Here is a 20,310-nt window from a genome sequence, read left to right as displayed (position 1 = left end):
CCAAGACAGCCCTCAACCCACATTACATTTCCACAGGTCACACCAAGAAGGACGACTGGCAAAATGAACAAATTAGCATGCTTGATAACACTAACAAAAAATTCTTAAGTTTTCCATTTACAGATGACAGCAGTTCCAGTAAGACCAAGGAATGCTTCGCCCCATCAAAGAGAACCAGTGAGGGTGCAGTTATGATCTAGAGAGCCTTGCATGAATCAGAAAAACAGTTACAGAGTGACACCTGAGTTCACATCTCTAACCTTAAAATACGCCAACCAGCTTCAACAACTCCACACAGCATGAAGTGAGGGATGAAGGGCGTGCTAGTAACGACCCACCCTTGCCAACGAGGGAAAGACCATTGCAACGACTCGCAAAGAGTCTCCCTGGTGAAGATGGAATGAGAGAATGATGGGACTGCTACTGAGATCAAAATACTTGGGAGCAGATATGAGCCAACAAATAGAAAAGAAAAGGTGGAAAGAGAATTTTAAGTAATGGTAGATGAAGAATTTGAAGGTTATGAGAAGGGAAATATGGATGTAGGAAGATTTGAAGGGAGAATAGAGCAATTGGATGCAACAAATAGAATGAAAGGAGCAAAATAGAAAAGCTCAAGATTTGTGAATTGAAGAAGGAAAAGTATGTGTTATGTTTGGGGAAAATGCTGTATTTATAGAAGGGAGCATTTAATGAAGAACTGATCAAATTGAAAAGGCTAAGAATGATAGATAAAGAAAATGTTGGAAAAGATAATAAAATGTAAGACTGGTTTGATTTACAGTTAGGAGCATGTGGAGCATAGTTTATAATTAAATAGGGAAAGTTTTTTAGGAATGGCATTAATGACAGGAGATTTACTATTTTACTGTATACTTCCTATATTGAGGTCACTAGTCAAAGCCACAGTTAAGCAAATTAAATTCAAAGATGTCAAGATAATGGGAAATTGATACATAAGGTATCTAAGCTGAAGTTCAACTCTTATAATCTTGTGATATTCAATGTGTGATGTGATTTGTATTTGTATGTGTATGTATTTTTATGCCTTTTATACAAAACTGTGATAACCAGGCAAGTGCTGATCCAATTGCATATTCATGCTTTTAACAATGTCTACTATTAAAGAGGGGTTAGGGAGACTGGATCTTTTACTCACTCCATGTCAAATTAGGAGAGAGATGTTTGGTCCAGTAATCCCTCAGAGTGGAATTTCATAATCTAGTCACTGGTGATAATACAATGTGACTTATTTAGTCACTAGGTAGTGTAAATAATATGACTGGATTATGGAGTAGCACTCTGGATAAAAATAATCAAATGTGAGACTTATTAAGTCTCAAAGGGGAGAATATGTGGAAGATTTTTATTAGTAAGATTTTAATCAGTCAAGAATAATCAATGTGAATCAAGCCATTTTTGTTGCTAGTTGTTTTTCCATTATAATCCTATAGGTAATGGAGAGAAAGTTGCCTACACCCTGGAATTTACAGAACTGATGAGAAACATATGGCCAGAAACGGCCTTTCGTTATACAAAAACAAGTAGGGGCCCCCCAAGCATAAGGAAAAGTTTGACTATTTGGAAACGCCCTGGTTAGGGTATATAATGAGATGCAACCTAGCATTTCGACAGAACTTCTTGCAACAAGCTCTCGACTTTGTTTTGCTTAAAATAAAGTCTTTTCTTCTGAGAGAAAAATCCCTGACTGAGTTTGATCCTTGGGAGAACCGGCAAAATACACCACACCTACGGGTAATCCCATATGTGTATTCTTCAACGGTAAGGTTTCCCTCTTGGCAAACCCGTGTCTCCCTTGACAGATCATTCTGTCAGTCTCTTCTGGCAGCCGTTCCATCCCTACTCCAAGGTAGGACCTGCCTCAGAGACCCTTCCATATGTAGTACTGCCCCCTGGGTCAGTCCATATCGGTATATCCACATGTCACCTCCCTACGGGTAGGATGTGGTCTCCGTAGCGACCTTTTCCTAAAGGCTCGCTTCCCCATTGTCTTGCCAGCTGAAAGAACAAATAGGGAAGATTTGAAGCAATCTTTCACTGAAGGTTGAAATCCCTTCCATTTACTTTATGTGGGCGGAACAGCAGCATGGCCTTCTCCAGCAGCGATGTACTCACCCTTTGGCCCCTTCGGTACCAAGGTCAGTGAATTTGCGCTGGGGCTTTGGGAAGGTTACGACCTTAAGCGTAGCTTTTGTGGCACGCCAAGGCTTGTCAACAATTGCAGCGCCTCAGGGTTGTGACGAGGTTCAGGTTATGGCGTTTTCCATAGGACCCCATTTGTCGGTCGACATAACTCGTAGTGACCGACAGATAGGGAACGTCTCGGTTACATACGTAACCCTCGTTCCCTGATGGAGGGAATGGAGACGTTATGTCCCCATGCCACAACCTTGAACCATTCGCTGTTGCCGGGACACGTTCTCGGCTCCTCAGCGTAAAACCTAATGAGTGGATGCACCTGTCGCCCTATTTATACCCGTTGGCACGGGGAGTGGCTCAGGTGTGTTAATCCACTTGCCAATTTCATTGGCGTTTTCTCTTAAAATCAGAGATGATTGGCCTCCCAAGTGAGACCCCATTTGTCGGTCGACATAACGTCTCCGTTCCCTCCATCAGGGAACGAGGGTTACGTACGTAACCGAGACGTTACCATGAATGAGGACAAGCTTCAAAAAGACCATACAAGAATCATAAAAGTGGTTCATATGTCATGTTATGTATATAATTCCATATATAATTCCACATGTGTTAATTCATAGTTTTGATGCCTTCAGTGTGAATCTACAATTTTCATAGTCATGAAAATAAAGAAAACTCTTTGAATGAGAAGGTGTGTCCAAACTTTTTTTTGGTTAAAAACAAACCAGAATACAATACAAATTCTAATGGATTCTTATGGATTCAAATGTATTCTTAAAGGGATAGTTCAAACCAAACAGATAAAGGTAGCCGTTGACTTCCATTTACTTTTTTTCCATACTTTTACCAAGATTCTTCTTCTTCTTCTTAAAAAAAAAAAAAAAATGTTCTTTGTTCTCAAAAGAAGAGAGTGGGAATAGGTGGGTTTTTGTTAAATGTGAGCCAAAGTCATCACAATTAAAAGTACCAAAGACTTAAACTACTTCAGTCTGTGTGCATTGAATTTATTTAATACATGATTTTCACAATTTGAGTTGAATTACTGAAATAAATGAAAGTTTCCTTGACATTCTAATTTATTGAGAGGCACCTGTAGATTTCAGTCAGGACCGCTCTTATTGATTCCAATTTGCAAGTCAAAGAACTCGCCGACAAGTCGGCTTGTGATCGGGGGAAAATTGTTGGGTAATCAGCGCTTGGCAATCTTTATCTGTGAACTACTCAACGACGCATCAAAGAGGCTTGCTGACATGTTGCTGATGTCACCAAACGAATATCTAGCATGCTATATATAGCCTAAATCACACTACACAACTTGAAAGGTCAGCAGATCACTGTGCTGTTCAGACTACATGCCCTGCTGTGGTGTTTACCATGTCGAGTCATTGGATGTTGGATGGAGATGTTGTCAGCTTGTGTAGTGTGTGACCCTGCAGATCATTTACATAGTGTCACACATTGTAAATACCACAATGACTTCAAGACAGTGTCACGCTGTCAGTCTCTGTTTTCCTGGGTGTTCCCTAGTGAGCTCACTTCTCCTTAGGCACTTCACCATAGGCACTTTAATTCCTCTAGTCTGGTCCTGTCTTCACAGTAATTGCACTCCAATTAAATAGCACTGGTGCTGACAATCCTTTGTCATTTGTCTCCTTATATATAGCTGTCCTTCTCTGTTGTCTGTATGGAGTCCTTACCGTCTGTGTACTATGTTCTTGTCTCCCGAGACTTCCCCTTACCTTCTCGTTCCTCCGAGTTTCCATCCGGTTTCCTCTTTTGTTTTGTTTTGTTGGTCTCCCAAGACTGTTTATTTTGTATTTCCCTTTTTTGTGCAATAAACCATACTTGCAATTGGATCCACCCTCTCCTTGTGTTTTCCTAAAACCCAGTCGTCACAGACAGACAGCAAGTCATGTTGTCTAAACAGCACTGCGATCTGCCGACATTTTAAGTTGTGTAGATGTGCACTAGGCTTAGGGCAAGTGTGAGTACAGATGAACATGTATATCTTCTTTAATTGTAGTGGGAGGAGTTACAATCAGTTGAGCATCAGCTGATGATGGCTATCAAGCCGTGTTCTGCCTGAAATATGCTAAGTCCAAAAAACAAAAGACGTCTCTTCTTGAGAACTGAAACTTTTAAATCACTCCTTTTTTTTTTTTGGATTAGCTGAATCTCACTGGCAGATGGTGGAGATAAAGGTTTGGCTTTAGAAAGCAGCTGATCTCATGTTTTGAAAATCAGGAGATCATGTCCTTTCGCTTCAGTCTAAGTGTGGCCCTAGAGAATGGCTATTTTTTTTTTGTCACAATGTTCTGAAAGGTTCCCATTGGCCAATTCGTCTGCCTCTCCTAAAAACAGCTCTGCTTATGTTGACATAAGCTCTATCTTCGGAAACAAACACCTCATCAGAGGCAAAAACCACACAAATTATTTCCGGGAAGCAACTTTTGACAGGACTTTGAAACAAACCGGTAACTAATTTGTTGAAGCTTCAGCTCAGTGAAAAGCTTTGTCTCTTAAGGCCTCACCATTGCTTAGCCATCACACTGAAACGGTCTACATCAAACTCTCCGAAATTACATTTGGCAACACACTTCACTTTTAATTTTATAAACTAGCCACTTATTCAGTACTATTTGTGATATACTTCATGTAATGGGTCTACTGTAATATCTTACTTTAAGATCCCTTTCAACTCAGCGGTGGGTTTTTGTTCCTCAGCCGTGGTAATAGGGCCTATAGAGCGTTGTATTGACTTGATAATTCATCATGTAGATTAGACTCCATATACAGAGTGCTCCTCCGGCTGTGTTAAAAGTATCTATGTTTCTTGTGGATATCCGTGCTCTCAATGCAGTGTCAAATTTTGCTTGCTCTGGTCTTAAAAAGTTTTCTTACCTCTTGAAGCAGGCATACAAAAGTGTCACCCTGGAAAATTAATTGCTGGTTGCTAAGGACTAATCATGACTAATTGCCTGTCTAGTTTTGTCTTTCTATAACAGCAACATGTACAAGCTTGTCTCAGTCCTCAGGGCCAGCAAAGAAGCATTCGGCTATCAGAATGGAGCAAAGATGGGACACCTGTGTGTTTCTGTTTTTCTTCAATTACTGAAATGTGCAGAAACAGAGTGGTTGATGATCATGTTATCCAACCAACATGAGAAATATAAAAGAATATATATATATATATATATATATATATATATATATAGCCTATATATATATATATATATATATATATATATATATATATATATATATATATATATATATATATACTGTGGTGCAACTCCTCAAATACATATTTAAATATTTATGAATTAATGATATTTTATTATGATATAACAAAAACAAAAGCCCTTAAAGTATTAATTAATTAATTTTTTAATTATGTGTAATCAAGGTGGTAGGAAATATGTTAATAAATTCTACTTGTTTGTTACACCACATGAAATATGTAGAGTTATTTAATTAAACTTCTCTTAAAACACTTTTAGTCTTTACTTTTATAATCAAATCAACATGACACTTTTTAAAGTGCCCACTGATCTGGGTGTGTGTTCATGGTGTTTGTGTGTGTGCATGTGTTCACTACTCACTGCTGTGTGTGTGCACTTGGATGGGATAATTTCAGAGCCCAAATTCAGAGTATGGGACACCATACTTGGCCACACGTCACATGACTTACTTCTTTTCCTTGTTGTATTGTCGTTAAATCCAATTATTTTTTTGACTGACATTACAGATGTTTTGAGGACATTTGTCATAATGATATTAAAATGCCAGAGTACTGTATATAAATATGTGACTTTTTCAAAATGTGAATCTATCGACTTCAAGCTGTGAAGCCGCGTGATGAGGCCTTTGGCCCTCATTTTTATTGAGGAGAGTTGCTTAATGAGGCTAACCATGACGGAGGTGTTGGACCATAATGGGGACGGATGCTGCTCTGTCTGGAAGAGGAGGAGGCTGTTATTATAATTGATAGCCCTTGCTGCTCACTCCCATTTCAAAGTTCATTAGCAGCACTGCACTTCTCACATCAAGCTTTTGCAAGGTGCTTCATGGTTCTTTCAAATGCAAGAGAGATTTATGGACCCAAGATGGATTATCTGGGCTTTAAAAATACACTAGGAAATTAGATCATGGGCTCTAAATCCCTCAAGATCTACAGTTCCCTCTCAGTCCAACTTTAATTTTTGTCTTACTTTCTTTGCTTTCAGATGAAGTAAAGCTGTCATTTACCCCCAGAAAAATACAAAAATACTTCAAACACATTAAATGGAGCAGAAAGATGATCTTTTTTTTTTATTATTTAAAACGGTGACATTGTTAACATTGCTTTGTCAGATGGGGAAGCTTCAAGCAAATGATGGCGGGGATATACGTTAACTCTTTTTTTTATATGTAAACGCTACTGAATGTGCTGAGGTGTGAGGTGTTATAGACAGCAGACAGCTAATTATGGCTTTGTCAGTGTGCTGGTGGGGAGGCCACAGGGCCAATTCTGATTGACAGTAGAAGAAGCTCATTGTGTCTGATATATAGGCTATACATAGAGTCACGGTTGTATGGAGTTTTCTGGTCTCTAGGAAAAGTTCACTCAAAAACTGCATTACCTCTGATGCTTTTTCAAACCTGTATAACTCGCTTTCCTTTCATCTGCAGACACAAAAAGTATATTTTGTGGACTATTTCAAGAATTTTTGTCCATAGCTGTAAAAATTGTATTGGTTAATGTAAAGTTCCTTTATTATTTAAGGAGAATTTCAAGTAATGTTACAGTAAAATTCTGTTAAATGTATAGTTCTGGGAATTGAAAAGGAAGTCAACAAAGTGAAAAATTATAAATGGACTTGTGTGGTCCCAGTGTGACATTTCACATTTGATGGTTTTGGTTTTATAATAATTATGATTATTTTTATTTTTTGTTATCAGTTACAACAGGGTTTTATTTTACAACTTATGTTTTTAAATTATGTTGATTTTATAATTTTAGTGTCATGATAATGTTTTGTATGTGTGCACTTTCAGAATTTTCTTTTGTGGGTAAATTATCCCTTTAACATTTGTAACTATAGTTTAACATTCAAAAAGAAACTGTGAAATAAAGTGATATTAATGGCTCCAGCTTCCGTGTCTTAATATTTAAAGACTCTTGAAAGTTGGAAGAGGGATCTTACAAGATTCCACACAATACATAAAGCAATAACAAGCTGTAAAAGCAAGACCTGCTGTTGCACTTGTCATAACTATTCATTTAAAACATTAATGCTGAATGAAATTAGCTTTCAGACTTGGTCTGGTAGGCAGGCAGTATTCATTACGATGATAGATATTCTGAGCCTCCTCTTTTCACTTAGTTACGTAAATTTCGATTAAGGGAATATTTGTATTGGGTTGATGCTTTCTCTCTTTGTTTTTACGATCGATAATCCAGCAGGATCATTAGTCTTACGTTACATAGACAATACTACATGATTGGAAACAGGAAAAAAGATCACTCAAATTTAACATGCAAATGCAGTGAACAATCGTTTATGATTCAGTATTGTAATAATAGACAATAATAAATCATGCCGTTCTTTTTAATGAGTACAGGATGTCTAAGAAATCCCTCCAGCATACTGAGTTACAACACGACTGACAATTACTGAAGTCTAATCTGTTTATCCTTTTCCAAAGAGCTATTGTTTTAAAATGATCTTCAGTGACATATTGTTGACATTTACAAGAGAACTGAATGCCATGGAAATGCCTTTGTTCCTGAAGCATCTGAATGCATTTTTAGAAACATTATCTATCAATAGTGTGTTTTATAGTTCTATATTACTTCTATATACATTATATCACTCGAGGGAGCGTTTGTTCCTCACATTCATCTTTTACCTCATATTTATGACAAAATCCCAACAAGCTATTTTTGAAAAAGGTCAGAATCACCGCTTTACCTTGAATACTTTGTCAAGATAGTCAGTCAACGTAGCTACCCAGATTATTGCAGCAATAAATGTTCAAAAATCCTCTCTTGTATTATTACAGCAAAAATGGAGGGAAAAAATGTGAGAGAAAAAAATCAAAGCTAAGTTCAAGTATTTGTCAGAAAACACTGGGGTGAGTAATGTCAGTTGAGTTTGAGCAAAAATAACTTTTTATTTGTAATTTTCATCTTTCATCAAAATGACAGAATGCAGAAAGCATCATATTGTAGGCTGTATTCAGATACATGCATATCTTTTACATTATTACAGTTGTCACCAATGCATAAATAAATAATAAAAAAATCACATTTACTCAGATTGCCAATCATTTTCTTTCAGAAAAGAAGGTACACAACTGTCACTGGGGTGATATCCTTTCAAATAGTAATATTATGCACATTTAGGTAGCTGCTAATATGTACCCTATAGTATTGCCCCAGTATCAGCTTTTTTCCTGAGAGTGATCATAAAAGATGTCGCATCTGTGTATTCTGTTTTTGTTTTCCACAGCTCACCCCGACCCACTTTTTCCATTGGTCCTGGTCTTTTTGCAAGCCTGGAGTGTCACTGAGTGACATCAGTGTTCCCATCCAGGCCTGGGAACCCTTACTTAGAGATAAACCCCTCTCAGCCATGCACTATAGATCTGTCACTCATAAACCAGCAGCAGGCCACATAAACACAGATAGCAAATACAGGTAGGTCTCTGACTCTCACATGGGATAAATTATAATGCTGTTGTCTTGATATAAAACAATGAATATACCTTTAAGACTGCTGTATTCATGGAAAGAATACTAACCCAACCCATGAACCCTCCCAACAGATTCAGTTACTTGTCAACAGTATAATATGGCAGTGCATGTAAAGGTGATATCACACATCAGATGGAAGGGAATGGACAAAAATAGAGCAGGGACTTAAATTTTTTAAATAATGGTCATATTCGTCATACTCAGAGTATTGTAAAAATCTTACTGCTGACACATTATTTGAATAAATGAAGATATCTATTCTTGCCTTCTCTTATAAATATTTCATTAATCTAATCACCATTCTTTCTGAACTGAATAGAGGGCATATTTTTCATTGCTAATAAAACACTACATTTTGAGAACTGTTTCATTAAAATTTTTAATAGAATAGACTTCTGTTTATAGAATAAGTACCCTCCAAACCATGAAGTTCCTTTAAATGCCAGTATTTTTAGAAATCAGGATGAATCTTTGTGTTAATATCTTTACTTAATCTTAATTTTTATCTTTAATTTGGTAAATTTTTAGTGTAAATTTTAAATGACTACGAATTTTAAATGATTAAGAAACATTTTTTTTTTATTATTAAAGTAGAACTAGTGAAGAATGAAATGCTTGAATATGGTCTCTTTCAGTCATATCTTCCACATTCAGTTAAAATCTTTGGGAAAGTACACTTTACAATAAGGTTCCATTAGTTAGCGTTAGGTAATGTATCCACTAAAATGAACAAGCAATGAACAATACATTTATTACAGTATTTATTAATGTTAGTTAATGAAAATACAGTCATTTCTTTCTTTCTTTAGTGAAGTCAGCAATATTTTTTTTTCCGTTTCGAGAAAAAAAAAAAAAATAATCCATGCTTTTAATAAGCATGTCTTCTGCTATGTTACCTTATCATACCTCTGGCCACTGACTATTATGTAACAAAATAGATTCAAGTGGCGCCTTTCTGCTCCTAAGCTCAGAAGAACATCACACCAAGAGGAGGACCTAGACATTTTCTTGATCAAGTAAGTTAGTTGCTAGCTTAACATCAAAACGATGGGAACACCTGGAGCCTGAGCATCTGCGCGTGCAGCGACGCTCCTGTGAATGACGGAACCGGCTCCGCCTAAAATCAGCTGGGATGGGGAGAGGAGGGGACGAACAGTCTACAAGACGATAGAGAGAGCGCGTGTCTGATAAAGGAGGGAGGCATTGCTGAAGAATCGGACCAACTACGATAAAAGCCACTGAGATTATGACGTAGGCAGCATCCTCGAGCATTCAGCGCATCTATCGCGCTCCTCAGCAACTTAGTGAAGAGACTCGCCGGCGCGCCCGAAAAAACCTCCTCCTCCTCCTGAAACCTCCTCACCACCTTATGAAGTGCATCGGTGACGAAACCCATCGCGTTCGCGTAAAGCCAGCACTTAATGCACGAGACAGCTCCAGTGTGGCTTCCCTAAACTGGACTCAAATTCAAGAGCAGTTTTCCAGTACTTTCAGAACACTCTCGCACGCATGAACAGTAGAAGTGTCATCATATTTCTTGCTTTCATCTAACTGTGATCCATAGTCTGGGATATTTTTATTCTTCACTAAATATGTACCAGGGGCATTTGCAGGTAAGACTCTGTTCAAATAATACTTTTCTTTACATTTATAATGGCTGTTATTTGTATTGTTTTAGTTTAGCACTGAAATCACAGGATTGCATTGGAAGCATGTTAGGTGCAATTGTAAAGTGATCAGTGCATTCAAATCATTTGCCAAAGCTTTATGAGTTAAGTTTGTCCTCCCCGTGAAGACTATATTGCTTGCTGTTGATGTTTGTTGTGTACATGCATTTTAACTTCCATGATATAATATAATATGCCAGATAGGCTCTGAAAATGGTAAGTTATATGCTATATAAAGAAATTGCAAGTTTATGTATGATCCCTAAAGAAAACTAAAGAAATGTTAAACCAGTGCTGTTCATCTACTGTTAATGATGCAGATTCTAGTTGGAAAATTAAAAAAGTAAAAATAAGCTTTCTGCAAAAAAGAAAGAAAAGCAAGTTTACAGTTACAGAACACTGGCATATTAACATTGCTTGTCTTTCTGCTGGACTTACAGCTAAAAATATTTTTGTTGCGCGCTTTGTTGTAATATCACCAATAGTAAATTACCCAACATTTTTTGTATCACCTGGGGAATAAAAAAAACGGCCTACACAGTTGAACTTGAAGACACAATCCATAAATCAAGTTTTGTCCAAAAAAAATTAAACACACCTGGGTCAATAGACAATAGTTTTGGTTACTATTTTATGAAGTTATCTTAATTACGTAACTGCTAATTTAAAGGAGGCAGTGCTTTGTTTACCAAGTCTTACAACTTCCAAGTAATTTACCAGCTGAATATTTTATGATTTCTTTTAAAGCTTCTTAGGAAACCAGAGTAGATTTTTAATCTACGGTCTCTGCAGATGTGGCTTCAATTACCTTCATAGTGATTGGCTTCATTTGTATTAAATTTACCTTAATTCTTAGACTGACCACAGAGTTTCATACGCAGACATCTATAAGTACTCATCTTTGCACCTATATAAAGTATACACATCCTGTATGTAAAATTATGTGCAACGCTGAATGATTATAATTGTTCCGTTGTGTTATTAATGTTCCAGGAGACAGAAAATTAATGTGTTTTCAGCACAAAGGTAATCGGACACTTGACAAGAGTCTCATATGGTCCTATTCATAACTGTTCTCATCATGTTAGAGGCTTTTATTTCAAGAGTTTAGAGAGAGTAAGATATCACATTTTCTCTGTCAGGTAGGGAGGTAATTTAAGAGGAAATGTTCTCTCTGTGCAAAGCAGATGTTTTATCTGTCCTTCACTGGGCTCTTTGCAGCCCCCCCCCCCCCCCCAAACAAACACTTATCTTGACCGTGACGGGTGGCTCATTCTCCCTTGAAGCCTTCTTCGAGTATTTGCTGTTTACTGTTTCGCTCCATCATTGGTGTAAAAATGAGTATTGTTTCTGCACTAGAGTCTCAATTTTCGTCAAAGGAAAACAGTTCACATTTGCACATTATGTATGAATATACATAACTGCATTGTCATGAAGAGTGCAAATCAAATAATTTTCTAAGCAATAATACATTGACACTTAAGTATACAAGAGAAATTAAAAATGATCACATCAGCCATTAACAGATGAATGTGCTTTGCTGGTTCTCGACTTTAAAAAGGAAAACTTGGATTTCAGAGTTTGCGAATAGCTTTGCTGTATTGAACATCAGCATCTTACCACACTAGGGGGCATTGGAAATCAATATTTGCCACTCATCATTTTCATAGACCAAATTTCTTTTTTAGGGGTAGAGTACAACTTCTGACATTTCATCTTTAAAAGCACAATAGGATTTGGTCATAATATTTGAAGTAGAAAAACAAAAACAACAACATTAAATTAAGAATTTAAAATTTGTCTTATAATACTCTCATAGCATGACAGTTCATGATATTTCCCTCACAAAAACACATAGGGTTTGTTCTGTCTTATATTTCTTCTGTGAAAATCAGTGCAGTGATCCTGCATCAGTAGTTATTTTAAGGGTTATTTAATCTATTTAAACCTAATATATCAACTCACACCTCAGATGTAACAACACGTGTTATAATTACTATAAATAACTTGTTGCTTGGGTGATTCCTGCCCTTTACAGCCATATGGCTGTTTGAGATTAATTTGCAATACAGTGTAGCATTCACTATCAAACATTGGCATCACAAAAAATATCACTCTGGCTATCGCTGAAATGCACCACGCTGTCTGGCCAAGATAAAACACCCTATGGAATTTTGCCAAAAACTTTTTACTTTCATATTACTTTAATTAACAGAAGAATCTTCTGCATACATAAATGTAAAAAAAATTACTTACACTTTTAAAGAGTTGCATTCTCATGCTGACCATGGCCAAAGTAAAAAAAAAAAATAAAAATGAGTTGGACGTTTGACAGAGTATTTCTTTGCCAAATAAATTTTTTCAGGGTTTGTATAATATTTGTATATATTATATATATATATTGTATATATATTTTTCCCAGTATGGCCCTGTCTGATGTCATAAAGGGAGGAATTCATTGTATGTGCATTTCTCCCGGAACATGTAAACCAAAGCGAAAGCAAGAGTACACCCATCATCGTGCTTCATTCCGGTTACATAACTCATCGGCATTGCTGCATAGGACTTGCTCGAGAAGGATTTAACATTTTACATTTTGACCACAAAATCAACTACGTCACCTAAAGAAGTGTGTTTTTGGTTGGGAAGGAAATATAACCTTGTGGGAACCAGTGGGAACAGTTTTGGAAGTTTGTAAGGAGTTGTGGAAGTGTGTTTGTTTATTCAAAAGCTTTGAGTTCTTGCGACTTTTTAGCTCCGCCCACGGCACGCCTGTTTTCAGAGAGAAGAGGTACAGCTGTATCTGTTTTTTATAAATCTGACAAAATTAAAGACTCTTCAGAGACTTGAAGGATACAATATTACTTTATAGGTTCACTCTATAGATTAACATGATTGGCAGAAACTGTATGTTATGTCCCCTTTAATGGAGTGTCTCTATACCTCAGTTCAGGCTCCACTAAACACTTTTGGTCCAAAACCTGACATGTCTCGTTCTCATCTCATTTTCACAAAAGCTTTGTTAGCCCATGTGTCCAATTCCCTACAGGATGAAACCCCTGTTATAGAATCCAATTAAAAATCACTGGTGTCACAGTTCAATATTCTATTAGCGTATCTCAGTTCTTATTTCTGTAAATCAATTTAATGCTTACATAAATGGTGGTATACTACCATGAAACTAACCATAAATCAGGTTAATTATATTTATTATTATAATACTGGAGACACTGAGACACTTCAGTGTTTGCACTAGTGTTTGTTAGTCTGTGTTTGCACTGCTCTAGACTGTCAGTATTCATCCTGCTTTGGCTTCATTTGTAAATATTTTGCTAGTTGAGCAAAATTAGATTATAATTGTCCAAAATTTGTGTAATATATAAGTTACTCAGTTTTGGCTTGTTTATGTAACTTTTGAAAAGGACTGAATTGTATAAACTGTATACAAGCAATACCATACTTCCATTCATGTCCAAGTGCAAGACATGCTGATTTTCTAAAACAAAAGCAAGGTGAGGTAAAATACTTGACTCATAGTCATATCTACTGCTGGCTAACAATTGGTCATTACCTTCAACAGAGCATTTGCTGGGTTATCAGCCTTTTTTCAAATACAAAATTATATAAATTATATAAATGTGACATTATCTTCCCATTTTCTAAATAGCCTGCCTAATGGGTACCTCATTGCTCATAGAGCTGCTGTGCTGTGTACAATCCCTTGGTTTGGGATTATGTGCAGCCTTGTGAATGGAGTCTATCTGTTTTCCCACAGGTGTACAAATACAGTCCTGTCAGGTGTTTTCCTGCCATGTTGCTTTGATAGGCTGACTGGCATGTGGTCTGTTGGCTTTTTCATGTTGTATCCCTGGCTTTGACAGTGATGGTGCTTTTGCCAAGGAGTTGAACAGCAGTTCATCTTGGGCTCTTGCATTTGGAGCTGGAATCTGAGAGAGAGAGTGAGACATGCTTGTGTGACACATCTGTGTTTGTTAAATATGCAGGCCCAGACTGCAACATGCTGAGACGAGGGGTCTCTCAGAGACCCTACAATTGTGACAACTATTGATTTATGTGAGAGGGTCTCAGTTTGACCTTTCAGGGCCTTTCCTAATCAAAGAGCCCGAGAAATATAAAAGACAGATTTAGAGAGTCTCCATCCTCGGAATATTAATGTAATAAGATTAATCCGTTGGCTAATGAAGGTTAAATAAACGGTATTACAAGCAGCGCTGCTAAACATGTGATAAAATTACAAGCAAATTATTACATTGCCCTGCTGAAAACTGCATTCTTTAAATCTATATAACATAAGGTTACCATACATGTTCTTTTTCCTGGACATGTCCTGGCCAAGATTTCTAAATTATCCAGGTTTTGGCTTTGTTTTCCTGTTTTCATACTTGCTGAAGGTAATGATCGAAAAATAGTTTGACCAATAACATGCAGGGATTGTAAATAATCGACCAAATGTGGTACGTGAGAAGGTGAGAACAGTCGATCAATGCAATACGCATACATATTAAGTGTGTTCAGCTTGCTTAGACCATTGTATAACAATGCACAGTGCAGACAAAGTCAAAACCTGGATATTTTAAGCAATATAGAAATCCTGGCTGAGACGTGCCCATGAAAAAGCACTTAAGGTCACTTCCTTTCTCTGTGGAACATAAAAGAAAATACTTTGAGAAATGTCTCTCTGTTTTTTTTTCCATACAGTGGAAGTTAAAGGTCTCTAGAACAGTTTGGTTACAAACATTCTTCAAAATATCTTATTTTATATTCCAACGGAAGAAAGTTATTTAAATAGATTTGGATCATTTTCATTTTAGTCTAAATCTCAAAAGACAATTAAGAAGAGATTAAATCTGTTCACCCCAAAATGAAAATGATCTCATTTACTCACGCTCATGTCAGGCTAATGTTGAAGGGATTGCTTACTTCTGCATAACATGAAATAATATATTTTAAAGACTTTTCAGCTGTGTATGGTCAATCATGTTTGTGTCACCATATTTGATTTAATTTGTGCATGTGTGCTTTAGTTTGGTTTGATTTTGAAATATCTCTGTTCATTTTTTTTATGACAGTGTGGCTTACAAGACTTGCAATATAGCAGTGAAGTTGTATGGAGTATTTCCACGCAACCTTTTTGTCTATACTATGGATGTCCCCATGGGTCCAAAATTTCCAAGTTCCAAAAAGACAAACTTTTTTTTCATTCATTGTCCATTTTGCACACTGCATTTTACTGAAGTAGAGTATCAGGCAATCTAGTGGGTACCTATATTACCCAAAGACTCAAATGTTAATGAAACAGGTTTACATTGCTCAGCTGGTACAGCATGGTAAATACAATGCCAAGGTTAATGGGTTCAGTTTCCACTGAACATGCATACTGTTAAAAAATGTATAGATTGAGTGCAGTGTAAGTGACTTTGTACAATAGCGTCTGCCAAATGCATAAATGTAATGCCATAGACTAGAGGTTGTTTGACACCTTGTTTGTTATGACTTCCATAATGCTTTAATGCAGTATTTTAGCTTACCAAATCAATTTTTCTAGCTGTTGAGAGTGCATATGTCTCTCAGTATCTGTCACAATAATACTAAAATCCTGTTGATAAAGTCCAGAAGAAGGACAGTGTTATAGAGACGGACATGTGGCAGCCTTTCAAATGAAATCAATAGACCATCTGTCTCAATCAAGGTGTGCTTCTTGACGGTGTATTTTACATCACCGATAAGGAGGATCTCGCTGCTACCATTTGATTTGAGTTTTGCATCTCTGGCTCAACCCTGAATTCCTGAAGAAACAAAAAGACAAGGGACTATTTTGTACTTTCCCTGTTAGAGCTGATTAGGCTGAGTGTGTCATGTCTCTCATGGACACTTATCTCAAAGGACAAAACTCAAGGCTGGCAGGGAAAACAATTTAGCAGGAGATTCTTGGGAGGAAAAGAGTCAGGAGAAACAGACAAGAACAAGCAGAATAAGTGATAGTGTTTGCTTTTCCCCCGGAGAATTATGTGAGCATTTTTTGTTGAATCTTTGTCTCATTTTAGTGTGTGATGGTCCATCTGACTCTGTCACTTCTGTAAAGGCAGTTCATAAATTATGAGGGTCTTACATGAGCTGTGTTCGCAAAAGCTGTTACGTAATGCATAATTAGAGGATAATTAATATATAATAAATTGGAAATGTAAAAATTTCATGGGTAGAGGGAAAGTTGCAAGGCCAGTGAAAGACTTTCATCATTAAGAAGCTTCTTCTTGTACTCTGTGTACAGCGAAAGTTTTACAAATATTGGAAACGCATGAACCCAGAGTACATTGTTGTTTTTGTGTGTGTGTTTTCCTGAGGATTCAAAGAAAGCATCTGATTATGCTGTTATTGTTTCACGATCATGAATTTAAATATGATTGTATGCATTATAAACTGAGCCAAACAAGGTCACGATTGAGGGAATAGGGAATTTGCACATCCTATCCCATAATTCACAGGAATCTCAGCAGAAGCTTGGGAAGAGGAATTATAGTAAAATGAGCAGGTCAGTTAGGAACAATTCCTTTGAGCTTCAAATCCAAACTTATTGCAAGAAGTAGGGCAGTTACCACCGTCCCTGCATGGCGCCTCATCCATCTCTAAGTGGAGTCTATAGATACAATCCCTCTGCCTTCATCAGGGTCCATGGTGGACTCATCAGCTATAGGCGTTATATGAGGCTAGTCATCAGAGAAGACAGGATGTGCTTTGGCACTCGAAAATTTGGACAGACATACAGTACGTAGACCCACATCTAATCTCTTTGAAGTGGTACCAATATTAATAGGGGTGTAGCAGCCATTGTAACTGGGTGAACCACTTTAATTTATTAAGTTTTGTCTTGTGCGTTTTTGTTTTGTTTTGTATTGTCTTGTGCGTTTTTGTTTTGTTTTGTATTGTCTTGTGTGTTTTTGTTTTGTTTTTTTCTTCTTCCAATTTTCTAAGTTTTTAATATCCACAGCAACCCATCCTAAGACAAAGAGAAAGCAATTTCAAAATGCAAGTATTGCACTTTCCAGTAAACAATTATGGACATCTTATACAAATTAGGTGAACAAATATACAATAATTATTCATATTTTCCCCTTCATCTATCCACTCTTTTTGCATGCTTGCTCTCTCTCTCTCTCTCTCTCTCTCTCTCTTTCTCTCTCTCTCTACCATTGCTAATTAGCTGAACCAAACCATTCTGGAAATTAGTCCACAGACATCAGAGGGGAAAACAGAGACTGCTCTGATTTTTCAAATTAATGTTTAAGGCTTTATGTGACACAAAATTGTCTCCAAACTCTATTACATAATATTTGGGGGAAGCAACAGCATCTGAGAGAATCTTGATACATCAAGATAATTGCTGTAGAAGAAGGTGAGCGTAATTGCATGAAGTGAGACCAGCATAACTGAGAGTGTGGATGAAGTCACATTTCCTCGTTTTGATGTTTGAAGATTTATGGTAGAGATGTGAATTTTATTCATCACACAGCAGGCAGTCTTCAGCTGTAATCGAATCAAAACCCTGACTTAATTTCAGATACTTAAACATTTACAGTATGCTGCTAGTACATAGTAGCTTAAAAGGCACATTATATAGCACACTGGAGACATTAAAGGGATAGTTCACCCAAAAATGATGAAACACTTACTCACCCACGTCTTTCTAACCTTGCATGACTTTTATTATTCCTTGGGGCACAAAAGGAGATATTCAGCAGATGTTCAGCTGCTCTCTTCCATACAGTAGAACTGGATGGGGACCAAAGGCTGCCAAGCTTTTAAAAAAACAAACAAATGTACACCATGCATTTCAAGCCTTTTGAAGCCATAGTTTTGTGTGAAGATCAAACTGAAGTTTAAGTTATTAGCTGAAAATAATGCCTTAAAAATCTGCCATTTGTCACCGTCCCCTCTGATTGTGTGTAAAAGCTGTTTTCTATTATACAGTAAGTAATATGATACTTTCAGCTCCATTTAACACATTTTATTGTGTCTGAATGCAAAACCGGTTTTGTTCTACTAAGTCAAAGACACTTTTTTAAAATTAATGTATGACAATAAAGACTAATTTAGACTTTTGGTGTGAATGAGACCGCTTTTTGGACACAGTGTTTTAATTATATGCATTGTAAGCTGACACTTCATGTTAAATAGAGCAGAGAACAAAGGATTAGACCTTTAATAATTATGCATATTAACCCCAATATGCCAACCAAAACACTGTTGCACTACCATTACAGGGGGCACAGTATAGAGAGCAACAACAACACTGGCAGGCAGTTTGGGGTTTACCTCTGTAGAGGGCTTTTTCAAGAGACTCTAGAATACATCACCAGGGACAGTGCCTCCAGCACAGCTGTAACCCAAACCCTTGCCCAGTCCCATCTGTTCCTCACAAGCTCACGTGCTGGGGTCAAGTGGTGCTGGCATGATGAATTCCCCACTCAGGAATAGAGGAGATCATGCTGCATGCAGTAGAAAAGTTCAAAGGACATCATCCTATCCATCCTTTACAGACTTCTTCATGAAAAATGGAAGATGTGACCATGTTTGACAGGAGTGTAATGCAAACAGGAAGGACATATATAGGGATAGGAGAGAGTTCATGGTGTAGGTGTATGATGTAGTAGGCTGACGAGATTGCAAAACAGGAAAACAACATTTGTTACATGGCACACTACAGTTAGCTGAAGTGTTGAAATCTAAGCTCTCTCCATAAACCCAGTTAACTGCCTACAGATGAACCGTTTTAGGCATCATATGCGCCTATCATGATGCAAAGTCTTTTCCAAAACTTAGGCATCTTAATTATTCTGCTGCTTTAGTTACTTTGTTGAAGTCAAATTTTGACACAGCATTGCATGTATCCTTCATTATGGAGAAGCAAATCCCATGATGTATTATGACATGCTCAGAATTGATTTAACCATTTATTAGTCTAAAGGGTCATTAATTTTTTTATGTTTTAATGAAAGATAAATAATATTAAAATATAAGTGTAATAATTTTATCCAATATTTATGTGAGATATTGTGTGTATTATACCATAACCTTAGCGACATGTTAACATAATACTGAAATGAACTGGAAGTAGAGTTTTTCATGAAATTTGTGTGGTGTAGCAAAAAAAAAAAAAAAGAAAAAAAAATTCATTGATCTGAGAGAATTAATCACAAATTCGGTAAAAAAAATCCACATTAATCCCTCCCAGACAGTCTTCATAGGGAGGTTAACCATACAAACAAACAAACAAACTATGGGGACCGCCATGATTTAGAGCTCTGCAAATAGCAGCACATGTTTCTATTTTGGTCTGATAAAACAGCCCATCTTTTGGTCACCTCTGATGAGCTTATCCTCTTAAATCATTCATGATCCTCCAATACTTCAAGTCCAAGTACAGGTAGCAATAGCTGTGTTTGCACCAATCACTTATTGAATGGTAATCTTTCACAGATCACTGACGTATGTGAGAAAGAGCAAGAGGAGCTGTATTACAAACACTGACACGAGACATTGTACTACATGCACATTTCCACCAGGTGTTCAGTGATACAATGTGTGAATGTGATTGTGTGTTTGTCTGTGTAGGCTGGACTGACCCCTAACCACACAATCTGGCTCTATTATCTTGGGGCTCGACTAGTCAAGACACAGATGGCTCTCTGAGGTAGTGGCTGTGTAGTGTGTGAGGACTTGCTCTAT

General features: G+C 37.0%; 1 protein-coding gene across 1 annotated transcript in view; it reads left to right on the top strand.

The window, feature by feature from the left end:
- Nucleotides 1-10,113: 10,113 nt before the first annotated feature.
- LOC128015595 (PEX5-related protein) overlaps nt 10,114-20,310 on the top strand; it is a 79,941-nt gene continuing 69,744 nt past the window's right edge. Inside the window, exon 1 of the mRNA XM_052599544.1 lies at nt 10,114-10,512. Coding sequence (XP_052455504.1) covers nt 10,492-10,512 — 21 coding nt within the window. The 5' untranslated portion in view covers nt 10,114-10,491. The remainder of the gene's footprint in view (nt 10,513-20,310) is intronic.

Source organism: Carassius gibelio, chromosome A6, assembly GCF_023724105.1.
Source record: "Carassius gibelio isolate Cgi1373 ecotype wild population from Czech Republic chromosome A6, carGib1.2-hapl.c, whole genome shotgun sequence".
NCBI classification, from domain to species: Eukaryota; Metazoa; Chordata; class Actinopteri; order Cypriniformes; family Cyprinidae; genus Carassius; species Carassius gibelio.
Note: the sequence above shows the minus strand (reverse complement) of the source record. Positions and strands in the feature narration are given on the sequence as shown.